General features: G+C 34.8%; 1 protein-coding gene across 1 annotated transcript in view; it reads right to left on the reverse strand.

The window, feature by feature from the left end:
- efl1 (elongation factor like GTPase 1) overlaps positions 1-14,328 on the reverse strand; it is a 120,093-nt gene that overhangs the window by 105,328 nt on the left and 437 nt on the right. The window contains exons 2-11 of the mRNA XM_056259123.1: positions 13,831-13,931; positions 13,648-13,715; positions 12,496-12,580; positions 12,274-12,407; positions 11,797-11,934; positions 9,748-9,965; positions 8,379-8,502; positions 6,161-6,240; positions 5,575-5,711; positions 2,981-3,103 (exon numbers count right to left, since the gene is read on the reverse strand). Of these exons, the coding sequence (XP_056115098.1) occupies positions 2,981-3,103; positions 5,575-5,711; positions 6,161-6,240; positions 8,379-8,502; positions 9,748-9,965; positions 11,797-11,934; positions 12,274-12,407; positions 12,496-12,580; positions 13,648-13,715; positions 13,831-13,921 (1,198 nt within the window). The 5' untranslated portion in view covers positions 13,922-13,931. The remainder of the gene's footprint in view (positions 1-2,980; positions 3,104-5,574; positions 5,712-6,160; positions 6,241-8,378; positions 8,503-9,747; positions 9,966-11,796; positions 11,935-12,273; positions 12,408-12,495; positions 12,581-13,647; positions 13,716-13,830; positions 13,932-14,328) is intronic.

The following is a 14,328-nucleotide window of genomic DNA, read 5'->3' on the forward strand; positions in this document are numbered from 1 at the left end:
AAACTCTTGTTGCAATTGTGTGAAGGCTGGAAAAACAAATGCCCTCTGGCAACTTTTAACACAGACTGCTACAAAACTCAGTAAATAAACTACAGGTTCTTCAGTGCAGCACTATTAGATTTCACAAAGAAACTTATCAAGAACCCACTTTCAGCTGTATGGGGTTTTTGTGGATTAAAAAAAAAGTTCTTGAGGTTTCATTAAAGGTTCTCCAGATGCTGAATTTGACTTCTGGGGCTTTTAAAGCAGCAGAACCAAAGAAGTGGCCGAAAGTGATGTCCAGCAAGGAAATTTGTTTAAATGATCCTACAAGTTCGATTAAATCATCAAAATATGAGGAAAATATTTTATATACATTTTTAAATATTTTAATCATGAGGGAAGAATAAAACACTAAACTTGGTTAAGGTATTACCTGACAAAATTAATTTGCAAAAAAAGGCAAACTACAGCTACAGGTTTTATTTTACTATACAAAACAAAAATGCATAGAAAACCAAAAAGCTCACATGAACAAGCATAAATTGACTACAACATAATCAGTAGATAATCTTTCACTGGTTCGCACTTGTTTTATGCAAGTGTTCATAACTTCTTTGTATGACCGCCTGGACAAAAATTATGTCCGCACAATTTGGCAGGTTTCATTGCGTTAGCACAAATAAAACAAGTGACTACAAGTAAACCTACGCAGGATGCTTACAAAATCTTAAACACATTTTTAATAATATTTGAATGAAGGGTGAAAATTTGCCTAGGCAGAACATCACTTTTGTCCTCTAATGTAGAAGGTTTTCTAAAGATCTAGATAATCTCTTTGTGACACTAAGAACTTAAGAGTTTAATGGATCACCCAACTTAGTTGTTGTGGTTCTAAATTAAACCATTATTTTTAATACCAATAGTTCACCCAAAAATAAAACATTCTCTCATCATGTACAGTACAGCCATATTATGGATGTCAGTATTGATGACATCACAGTATGGATGTCATTGCATGCGTTTCATGCATCTTGTCACTGACTTCAAACCGAGCACGAAAAGCCTTGGGGCCAGATTTACTAACAGCTCGCACCAGCGCAAACCCTCTTTTGCCGTTAAAAAAACTTCTGTCAGGATTTACTAAAGACACGCTGTAAAAAAAACTTCGCTCTTAAAAACCGTGGACAGGGTTATTTTTGCACCTGGTCTTATTGCATATGCATTTTATAGGAGTTTTCCTTTCAGACGTACAATTTATTTATTTAAATGAATCACGCAAGGTGATTGACTCAAGGTTATGATACACAGGGCAACTTTTTGAGTAATGTTGCTGGGCAATCTTGCCGAGCGATTGTTGCTTGGGCACTTTCCCATTGAAAATAGGCAATACATTTCTATCTGGATAATTTAGATCGGTCGTGGGCCCCGTGTCTCATCTGGTTGCCCGTTGACGCCAACATTGCCCAGCAACATTGCTCAAAAAGTTGCCCTGTGTATCATCACCTTAAGGTTTACGGTAGTCAATATTACTGGTATTTGCGCCATTATTTACCACCCAAAAATGCATGTCTAAAACCAGACGCTAATTGGTGCTACTCTTGGTATATTGCGTTGGTCATTATGGAAATGATCTGGCTGTGTCTGTGTTCTTTAATTTGCACATCGTCAGATGATCACACGCAGAACTTTCCACTCCCATCACAGCTTTTTTGGAATTGCGCTCTCACGCTAATTTGCCCTGTTTAGTAAATCGGTGTGCCATTTTTAATGTGCACTAATAAATGTGTGCTACTGTGAAAAGGAATGTTTTCAGCAAATCATGATTTTAATTTCTATTCTATAGAAAAATATATATCAGCATACAGGTTTAAAACAACATGAGTAGCCTATATAAGGACAGAATATTCTTTTTGAATTAACTTTTTTCTATAAAGGTCTGGTCGCATTGCAAACTTTCGGGGAGATTTTGTCAATAGTGTAGCAATGTATGAACCACGGCTCACACAGAAGTCACTTTTTAAATAAAGCCACTTTCTGCTGGCGGACGTGACAAATTAGTATGGCATACGCAAGAGCGACATCTGAACTTTTTACTCACATGAAACTGCTGATCATGCATCCTTTTTGTTACTTGAAAAAAAAAAAAAAGTTAACTGAAATAAAAAAATATATATAATTGTTTTTGTATTATTTCAGCTAGTCACCAAGACAAAATATCCCAACTTGATGTAAAAAAAAAAAAAAAAAAAACCTAATAATAAAATTTAAAAAATGATACAATTACAAAAAACACAACAAAATTACTAAAACTTTACTGAAATTAAAACAAAAAAGGAGAATATACTGTAAACAAAAAAAAAGGAATTCAAAATATGAATAAAACCTATAATAGTATCTCAATTATACCAAAGTAAACACACCTAAATCTGTTACTTACACACAGCTAGCCTATCACATGACTTCAGCGCAAAAGATATACAGACAACTTTTATCGTGCTTTTGTGTTTTCGTGATGCCTTTTTGATTGACCGCAATAAAAAAAATGGGAAAGAACATCTTGAACATTCGGGCTAAGCATCTTTAGTGTTCCACGGAAGAAGGAAGATTATATGGTTTTGGAATAAGATGAGGGAGCGTAAATGATGACAGCTTTTTAATTTCTGGGTGAAATATTGCCTTTCAAAGAAGAGGAACGCAACAAAAAGCCACTGCACCATCATACAGCTTAAAAAAAGCCACAAGCCAAAAGTGGAGCCGTTCAATCCAAATACAGTTCACAGAGCAGTGTGCAGACAGGTACTGTCGACTTAGGAAGCTTCCAGTGAGCAGAAAGTGTTAGGAAAGTTCTAAGAGCGCCGTTTTCCTGAGAGAAGAGCACTCGCGTGCAATACGAGTGTGAGTTTTGTATCCACAGATGGGAGTCTGGTGGTAGGAAATGCTGTGTGAATCACATCCTCTGCTTTCAGGTTCTCTGCTGTAACCGTTAACACGCACTCACCTTTTTTTAGCTCCTGTGTTTTCTCGGGCAGAGAGTCAAACCTGCGCGCTCCCACGCTCATCAGCTTTTCCACTCTCTCAGCCGAGATCTCAGCTGGGCTGGGCAGCTTTTCACACACCATTGCTGAGTAACACAGTTAAAGAGAACACACTCGACTGGCACTTTCCACAAATAGGGTACAAAGTAGGGCCTGAAATGTTTTTGTTTTTAAATCAAATGGTCAGTGAAACATGGTGCTTAACTTCAAAAAACGTTATATGTCAGCCTCAGGATGTAGAAGTAGATATCACATGCTTTTTTTTATATCAAATTTATTGGTAACATTTTACAATGTGGTTTCATTTGTTGACATTACTTAACTACATCAGATAACATGAACTTAATGCACAATACTTCTACAGCATTGCTGTCCTTGGTATATGTTCTGTATATAACCTGACAGACAAGTAAACTCTTTCATAGTCTCTTCCTGTCCACAGGTTTATGGACTTCAGAGTCTTGATGTTAGGAAAGAGTTTACCTGGCTGTCAAGTTATCTAATGGTAACAAATGAGACTTTAAAGAGTTACCAATTTGTTTATATGAGCTCTTTTAGCAAAATTGAAGAGGTCCAAATAAATACATTTTACATGCACTTTATTTGAAATAAATTAACACCTGAATAGGTAACATGTTTGCAAATTTTGTCTTAATTAAGCTAGGTTTGCAAATATTGGTTTGTAGTTATTGACAAATTTACACTGCCAATCAAAAGTTTTAGGTAAGTTTTAAATGTTTTTGAAAGAATTCTCTTGATCACCAAGGCTGCATTAATTTGATTAAAACAACAGTAAATTAATACAATACACAACATAATATTGTGAAATATTATTACAACTTAAAATAACTGTTTTTAACATTTTATTCTTGTGATGGGAATGCAGAATTTTGAGAAGTTGTGCAGAAGTTCAGTTGTGCTGCTTAATATTTTTATGATCATTTTTTAGGATTCGTTGATAAACCCAAAGCTAAAAAAACAGCATATATTTGGACCAAAACTCTCTTCTAACATTATAAATATCTTGACTGTCTCTTGATCAATTTAATGTGTCCATACTGAAAAGTAACAATTTATTTTCAAAAACAAAAATTTGACTGATTCCAAACCTTTGAACAGTAGTGTACTTCAAAAAGTATTGGATTGAGGATTATTTTCTTATAAAAACTTTGGTAACAGGGTTGAACGTTGAGCTTGACCAACAAAATTATTTCGAATTGTGAGGTTTCTATGACTTTAATACTGGATACAGTCGAGAAGATGAAGACTTGTGAGGTGAGACAGAACAAAAATCACCATTTTCATGGGAGGCTACACACGTCTGAGGATTTAAACAAGCTACTATTCATGCTACTCTTCATGCTACTCTAGGTCAATTTTATGTTAAACAAGTTTATCTAACATATCTAGTAGTCCTCACTACTAAAAAGCAAAGATTTGTCATGCTTTAAAAGTATTGGTTCACCCAACTTTGAAAAGCTCCAACTCCTTTCCATTCACAAAAAAAAACAACAACACACAAACATAAAACACCTGCCAGGCAGGCCAAACCTCCACATTTGAGAAGTATTTTGAGAATCACTCAATTACATGTTTAGGGAAACAACTGACATTTTACCAAAAGTGTTAATCGCAGTAACGTGTCACTCCGAGCACCTGCAACCACAGTAATTGCGAGGCGTGCCCGTGTCAATCATATTGCCGTCTAATAACGGTCGGTTCTGTGTTTCCTTCCCATACAGCTGGTGAGATCACGGCTGAGGAGGTGGACAACGCCAGTCAACTGCCTAGTGCTGATGTGGCTAACGTCACTAGAGGGTGTGTATAATTAACAGGGGACTGTGCGTTGTACGTTTCTAGAAACTATACTCTGAAATTCAGACATTTGGACACTCCAAGAAACAAGATGAAGAGGTTAAACCTATGTTTATATACTTTGTTTTAGTCAAACATTGTATTAATACCTAAAATCTTACTCTCTAGAGGGATTCAAAGTTAATCTGTGTAATGTCTGCACCACTTGTGTCCCCAAACAGAAAAGCAAAGAATAATGACTTTTTAAGCAGTTGTAGAGATCCATCTGCAAACTAAATGCATTAAATTGCATTAAACGTGACATTAAAGACATTTATAATGCTATAAAAGATTATTATTATTTTTAAATAAATAAATGCTTTTCTTTTTCACAAATATGCATCACGGTTTCACCATTGATAATAATAAGAATTGTTTCTTGAGCAGCAAATCAGCATATTAGAATGATTTCTGAAGGATCATGTGACACTGAAGACTGGAGTAATGATGCTGAAAATTCAGCTTTGCATCACAGGAATATATTACATTTTAAAATATATTTAAATATATATATTTTTTTAAATGGTAATAATATTTCACAATAATACTATTTTTACTAAATTTTGATCAAATAAATGCACCCTTGTTGAGCATAAGAGACTTCTTTCAAAAACATTTAAAAATAAAAAAAACTCGAATAGAGAAAAAACCTTGAATGGTAGTGTTTTTCAACAAGCGCCAGTGTTTGTGTGTTAAAGGATACAGAGCACGGCTTGAGACACAGGAAGCCACTGGCCACAGATGGCACTGAGGAGCACTTTGGGGTCCGAGTGTTTTAGGTCACGAGGCATGACTTTTATCCCCAGAGAAGTCACCATCTTCTCCACCTTTTCTTTGTCCCTGGAAATGTGAAAACAGTCAAGTGAGATATACAGTGTGCATATATACTGTATATATACAATGACTTGCCAAAGTACTCGTACCCCTTCATTTTTTCACATTTTGTTATGTTGCTGCCTTATGTTAAACTACTTTAAATTACCTTTTTACACATCAATCTACACTCCGAACACCATAATGACAAAGCAAATAACTGATTTGTGGCAGTCCCCCAGTCCCTGCTTGAGTCTGGCCACTCTGCCATAAAGCCCAGATCGGTAGAGTATTGCAGTGATGTTTGTCCTTCTGTAAGTTTCTCCCATCTCTATAGATATGATCATGGAGCTCAACCAGAGTGACCATCAGCTTCTTGGTCAAATATGCCCAGCATTTTCAGTGTGGACAGATAAGTCATTTGTTGGTGTAAATTTCTCATATGTATAGACAAATAAGTTCATACAGAAACTTACCTTGTAGTGACCACAGCATCATACATACTCCAGATGTTATCCAGGACAAGCTGCACAAACAGAGGTTTCTTTCCTTTAGACTGTGAAGTGAAAAGAAGAAAAAGTTGATGAGCGTGATGTCCATTAAGACAGTATATAGAACAAAGTTAGGAAATATTAATTTATATGAAAAAGAGAATGCATACACAAACTGAGACATTGTGTAAGCGGCCTAGTGCCGTTTCATAAGTTGCCTTTTTGGACATATAATAAAGAGCTTCTAATGTGACTGAATGGGGTCAAACTCAACTAACATCTGAGCTCAAATGAGTTTAAAGGCTTAAGTTAGGCTTGACTCTGTAATCAATGTTGTCGTCTGGAGGTCACGTCACCCTCCATAACCAACTCTGAATGAGATCTGTCTGACAGAGTGGAATAATGGCAGTGACTGATCGGTCTAGGTTGAAGACATTGTTTCGTCTGAGCATTGTACGGCTGGCGCCTGGCGGTCTAAATCATCTGGCAACTGCAGATTGAGGCATAGATCTTCAAAGAGTTCATTATTGAGATCTTCGACCTACATTGCTATAAACATCTCTAACAAGAGTGTTCTTATTTACCAATGCACAAAATACGGCCAATGACAAATGAGCTTCAAAATATATGGTTTTGCAAAATCTTTTCAAATCAAGTTTAAAAGACACACGCTATAAATGTGCTCACTGCTCAGAAATATGGATAGTACAGGATAGTGGATCAATAAGTTAAACCAACTTCTGTATGTTAAACAGGCTCATTTTAACCTAAAACAGTGGTTCTGCGTTATGCTGTTTCAACACAAACGTGGTTATCGATGGTTAAACAGATGCGGGAAAGGGCCAATCACAGTATACAAATAAATGCAAGAAAGTTGACCAATCACAATGTTAAATGGTGAACATTATATCAAAGTCAGTGGTAGATTTTCTGACTTTAATCTAAATTTCCTTTAAAAAAAATATTCACAGCACAAATTTTGAGAGTAAAAATAAATTAATATGAAACCAGTGCTTTAATACTTTTATTCAGCAAGGAAACATTAAATTGATCAAAAGCGTCAGTAAAAAACATTTGGATTTCTGTTTTAAATAAATGCTGTTCTTTTGAACTTTCTCTTGAAAAATCCGGATCCCGGTTTCCAAAAAAATATTAAGCAGCAGAACAGTTTTCAACATTGATAACAAGAGATATTTCTTGAGCAGCAAATCAGCATATTAGAATGATTTCCGAAGGATCATGTGACACTGAAGACTGGAGTAATGATGCTGAAAATTCAGCTTTGCATCACAAGAATAAATTACATGTAAAAAAAAATTAAAATACATACTAGAAACAGATTTATTTTAAAATCTAATTATATTTTTATTTACAATATTACTGTTTTTACTCTATTTTGATCAAATGTGTGAGCATAAGAGACTTCTATCAAAAACATTTTTAAAAAATGACCAAACAAATTTTTTACAGTAGTATACTTTTTAAAGATAAATAGTATTTCAGAATTGTTATTGCATTTTAATTCCGAAATATAAAATGAGTCCATCACAGAAGTGTAGAAGTCAAATCACTGTCTGTATAATTTTCATTTTTTATTTGTTTCATTTTTTTTAATAATAGTCACATTATTGACCCTTATAACACTGTATCCAGGTCTGTTATGTTCGGATCAGTGAAAGGATGTTCCACAGGCTTGAAACTAATGTTTGCATGTGTATATGCTCTCTAGTTATTAAGGTGAGGTTTCGGTGAGAGAACTGATGTCCATTAGCATAACTGTAGTTTGAATGTGCTAAATGGCTCTACAAATCCAGAGAATCTAATGGAGGGCCTCTGCTATCACGTCACTCATGTAGCTCTTTCAGCCCACTTCCTGTCAGTCCCTCAAAGGAGGACAGCAGACACATGGGCTGCTTATGAATTAACAATAACAGAGATGGTCAAACCAAGTATATAATGTAACAAACATTCTATAGCGAAATTTTCAGTTCAAAAGTATTTAATGCACCACAACATAGACCTGTACTAAATAATGCACATAAAAAAAATAAAACCCGGGTGCAAAACAACTACCCCTACAAAAAATGAACGAGGTGGTACAATGGCATAATGGTGGCATAAAATCGTAATACCATGGCATTATTACCATGCTACAAGTATATAAACCATGTTAAGGTGTATTATCTCTCAGAAATGATTGTACCTGAGCTCCCTTCATGATTTTTTTGGCTTTGGCATTGAGGTAGAAATCGCCCCACAGAGTCTTGAGCAGAACCCAGAAGCGGATGCCCATCCTCTGACTGTACATCTCAGCAAACTGATGGATTCTGTCAGAGCATTACAGAAAATACAAATCAGCATCATTATTTGCACTTGTCATTTGTTATTTTTTGTCATCCCATTCAGCATGGTGCCGATGACACATGAGTTTTGTAATGATATGATAAAAATACAACATTTTACAACAAAATTCAAATTGGCCAATGCCCAAAATATCTGATATCAATCAACTCGGTATGCTGCATAGAATCAAGAGACCAGTTTTATGATTTTTGGGCATGTAAAGCACATATCTTAAATCATCTATCCAAGATGTGATTACATATTTATAAATAATTAGGTCTTTACATAAAAAACCTGAAGCTTAAATTTATACTTACACTAAACCTTTTTTAATTTCTTTAACTGAATTGATTTACATGTCCATGTGTAACTAACTAGCCCACCTTTCTGTGTTCTACAAAAAGATTGAAGAAATTTCACACCCAAACTTTTGTGTTTCTGATTGAGAGATTGATGTCTCTTTTGAATCAGTTCAGCACAACTTAACGGTATTTAGACGTTTTTTTAAAAAAAGGCTTCCTTCGTGGACTGAACAACAATGGACTGAAACACATATTTCTAGGCCATATGATAATATAGCCTCTGTGAAAATTAATCTTACAGAAAAATGAAAAGATGTAGACTTTGGTACTTGTATGTGGCATGTCACATTCCACTTTCATTGTATGGAAAAGAGCAGGTCAGACATTGTCTAACAACACATTTTTTGTTTCACTAAAGTAAGAACATACTACAGGGTTTGGAACGGCACATGGGTGATTAAATAAATGACGAACACCTTTTTGGGTGATCTATTCATTTAATCTAAAAATGCAAATTGGTACTTTACTCTGGAGTGTTTTTACAGTATAAACTGTGCTGAATGTGGTGTTCCTTGGTGCAAACACATCCTCATGCTCACCAGAGTGCTCTGTTCTATTTGCTCAGCTTTTAGAAATGTCCACCTACACCAGTCATATTAGTACTTTAGCACTTATTTCAAGTATCTAAAACCACAGTTATGTAACACCTCAAAAATGTGCAATACATTAGAAGGGTGGGGAGTCCTGATGTTGAAATCTAGTATAGTATTGCCATCTTGTGAGCCATCGTAAGTACTACAACCAATGCCAGGATGTAATGGGTGAAAGCCAACCATGTAAGCTGCTTTTAATAAAAGCATTAGACAAAATGTAAAAAAAAAAAAAAAAAAAAAACACCCTCAGTTTCAGAAAGAGTAACACCTGTACCTGAAGCCCCAGCCGTCTATAGCACTGGCAAATACCACATTTCCTCGGTCCGGACTAAAGTAGAGGTCAGAGTCATCGGTTTCCTCTAAACCCGCGCTCCAGTCGTACACCTGATCTCCGCTGTCGTTCTCTGTACAGCTGCTCTGAGCTTCTGCGTTTTTCTCTGCTCTCTCCTCCAGGACTTTAGAGGTGAATAACGTGCCGGTAACTGCGTTCACCTATAAAATAGGCAGAACCAAATATTTATAGCCATAGAGTAAATTTAAAGCCAAAAATGTTTTAATTGCTTATATTTAAAATGTATTAAATATACTTTATTCATGTGAATGCAAAACTGACACATGATCTTTCAGAAACCATTCTAATAAACTTTTCTTATTATTATCAAAGTGTTAAAAAACTATATTTTTGTGGTGATGCATTCTGTGATGCATTATTTTCCAGAATTCCTTGATAAACAGAACAGAATTTATTGTAAATTAGGGCTGCCTCTGACTAAAGATTTTTCAAGTGAACTAGGAGTCGTTCATTTAAGCCACCGGTCGACTAATCACATGTTTATATGAATGTAATGACTTAAATACAGTATGGGGGGAATATTAAACCGTATTGAAACTTTAATATATATATAGGCGTAATATATAGCCTATACGCTGATTTCACGCAGCCGCCATTTTGAAATCGAAAGCGAGGCTCCGGTCGGAAGAACCCCGGAAGTACAGATAGACAACAATGCCTTGGAGTACCAACCTGAAGCTGCTGCCGCGATTGGATGTTAATATCCAATATGTATATAGTTTGTTCCTGCTTCTTTTTTTACGTTCTGAATTATATATAAAAATATAATTTTATTTATAAATGAATTTCACTGTTGAAGTTTAAAGTATGAAAGAAATGTATGTACATTTTTAAAATAACTAATTTCTACATTAAACACAACAATACGCCATCGCATTCGCATCTCTCCTATGATTAAAGGTGACACTTCCGGTTTTCTTCCCACCGGAGCGATTTCAAAATGGCAGCTGCGTGAAATCACCGTATTCCGAGCTGAAGCGCACACATAAAGCTTGCCACAAAGCACAATCAAAATGAATGATTATGAATGTGTCGGAAAAAATAGCAATGAGACATTTTGATTAGTGTTTTCTGAGTCAGTCGGCTGCAAAGATGAAGCTGACGATGCTGACTCGCCATCTCCGCAGTAGCCTATAGTGGACATGCCTTTAGAGAGATTACATAATCAGAGAATATTTGAATTGGTTCGTTTAAAAGAAGAAATTTCAAGCTTTCTATAGATATATTTCTGTTCAGTTTTTGTGACATGCACCAGTTCACAGAGACCGAGACGGCAGAAAGCGCATCCTGTTTTTGTTTTTTTGGTTTTTACAAAAGCAAAACATTTTGTTGTTATTGTGAGCATACACAAATAAAAGTAGACCCTTTACAGTTTCGAATTAGTCTAATCTGTATGACCAAAAATGAAGGAGTATTTAAAGTTGTTTCCGCTGTTATCGGGAAAAAATACAAGTGATCGCGCCAGTGCCTCCATGCCATGTAATCATGCAATACTTTATCTTCTACACTCCGCGCAAACACTTGGATATGAGCCTAATAATAGCGCACTAGGTTATCTAGGTTAACATTAGAGCTAAAGATTAGTCGACTATTAGGGAGCAGCCCTATTGTAAATATAAATCTTTTTAAGATTATAAATGTCTTTACTGTCCGTTTTGATCAATTTGATGTGTCCTTGCAGTAAAAACAAAATGTATCAGCAAAGTATGTGTAAAAAAATGAAGAAAGAAAGAAAATCTTACTTACGGACGTTATATAAATTATATAAAAAATAAAGAATATATTTAAAAAAAATACAAGAAAACATTTTGAAACATTTTTACTGTATAAGTACAATTTACATTTGATACAGTACAAGTTGACCTTATAAACGAAATAAAATGTCATAAAAGCATGACATGACTCCTTCAAAATCCATATTTTCGATTGTGTGTTCCAGAGCTTCAGCCATGTTTTGGAGCTCTGACTCACCTGCTCTAGTATTTTCTGCAGGTGAGCGTACGCCTCCTGTGAAGTGAGTTTCAGCTCCACAATCAGCCGGTCAATTTTGTTGATGACAAGAACAGGACGAATATTCTCCAGCCAAGCTTGTCGTAAAACAACTTGTGTCTAAAGCAGAAAAGAACGAGATGCTGTTACAGGATGGTGTGGTGTAGAGCCTAAAGATCCGAGACATCTTTTTCACAACACAGCTATTGTTGACAACCAGATTCAAAATTCAAGAAATAAAACTGTAAAAATCACTATATATTTGTATATATACAACAAGGACATAACCAACCCTGTTTTTGGTACTGAAGTTGTAATCAGAGATGCAATTACATGAAATTATTGACCAAATAAAAAGTGCATAACAGTGTGTAATTTCTACACAGTCGGATTAAAACGCAATATAACTTCTACAGTGAATATTGAAAAATGAACACACACTCAAGTCATGGATTATACCTGCGGACACACTCCCTCGACAGCATCAACAACAACAATGGCCCCATCACACAGTCTGACGGCAGTGGACACCTCCGAGGAGAAGTCCACATGACCAGGAGAGTCGATCAGATTAATGAGGTAATCATTTCCTCCTGAGGTGACAAAGATATAGGTCTTGAACGTATGTTACAGCCATACATGGTGTTGAATCAGGAAAGCTACAGACCGCGATGGCATTACCTGTTGTACAATGTAATGAAATAGCACTGGACTTCATTGTGATTCCTCTGATCTGCTCATCCTCCCTGCTGTCCAGATATCTCAGCTACAGAAACAGACAGAAAACGGCATTTCAGATCATTCTTTTTTTTTTATATTTAACTTTTTATTTATTTATTAGGTATCCAATTATTTCCTTCTGATTTTATGGGTAGTTAACGATTATGGTTGGAGTTAGGCCTACTGTTTGTGTTAAAAAAAAAAGTCAGAGAAAGGCGGACTACATGAAAAAAAATTGCATTATTATTTTTAATGATTTTGCCAGTCTGAATGGCTTACAGGAGTAATTAGTCTGTATCAAGTCAGATGACTGACTCACTCAACTGCAGATTATGATATTTGACTTAAAATTAGTTAAAACTTGTGGCAAATTTGTGAGGTTAGTGAAACCTATATCTTTATATGACGTGTCATTTTAGTGTGTGTGTGTGTGTGTGTGTGTGTACTGTGTATATGTGTCATTCTATCTTTATAAAATAGTATCTAATAATATTAATTTAAATTAACTTTTATTTTTATATAGCTTTAATTTTCAGTTCAGTTAATGTTTTAGTAATTTTTTATGTGCTTTTGTAATTTTTATTAGTTTACTTACTATTATTTAACATACAAAACAAACATATACATACATGCACGTATATATATATATATATATATATATATATATACATACTTTACTGTAAATACTTCCTTAATTTATTGTTGTTTTTGTATTGTATTGTATTGTATTGTATTATATTGCACTGCTGAAGAATAGCCTCACTCTAAGCATTTCAGTTGTACAAATTGTCACTGACATCTGTACACATGACAAATAAATTTGAGACTAACCTTAAACTAAAACTAGTAATTTGAGTATTTCAAATTCAACCAATTTCTTATTACGTTTATTTCAAAATTGAAATGAAGTTTTTCATCTAATATTTACATTTTATTTTATTTATACTTTATTTCAAATAAGGAAAGTGTTTTTTTTTTTTTTTACATTCTTCTCATTGTCAGAGATTTATTGTAATAATTTGTATTGTATTTTGAAAAACACAAATATGTTGGGGAAAAGTATTAGTTATTGTGTGGTCTAATCACTGATAATTTTGCTTTAGGTCCACTTACCTTTCCTGCTAAACGACTGGATATAATACCATTACTCGCCACAAGACAGTCGGCTAATGTCGTCTTTCCTATGGGGAACACACATTTACAAACACAAAGTTTTAAGTTTGAGGTAAGATAGGTAGACGCTTGACCGTTAATAAAAACAAAGATCTGACACACATCAGCATACTTTACACTCACCGTGATCTACATGAGCAAGAATACACAGATTTCTGATCTGTGACGTTTTCTTCTGCAGTGCGATTATCTTCTCCAAACTTGTGAGACCCATTTTTGACTTTCTATGAAGATGAAGTGCAAAACATGAAGATCACGTTTAGTACAAATACATTAACAGCAACCCCAAAAACACTTAAGTCACTTCAAACAAATGCTGTTCTCAGTACAGTAACCACAGATCTGATCCCTTCGGTTTTATTCTATTAATAAATGTTTTAAACTGTTTGGATATACTGGAATAAAAGACGTTCTAGATATAATGCTTCACCACTTTCATCAACTATCTTGAATTTATGTTGTCATAAAAAAAAAGTGATGGTCTGGACACAATATCACATTCTAATTCTGAATAGTTAAAAACTATCTTAAAGACCTGACAGCAGCATCAGATAATTCATTTAGATTAGTATGTTAATCGGTTTCATCATTTCAAAACCTAAAAAAAGTCATTTTTCGAGA

The sequence above is a fragment of the Rhinichthys klamathensis genome, unplaced genomic scaffold (assembly GCF_029890125.1).
Source record: "Rhinichthys klamathensis goyatoka isolate OS25496 unplaced genomic scaffold, OSU_Roscu_1.1 h1tg000165l_1, whole genome shotgun sequence".
NCBI lineage: Eukaryota > Metazoa > Chordata > Actinopteri > Cypriniformes > Leuciscidae > Rhinichthys > Rhinichthys klamathensis.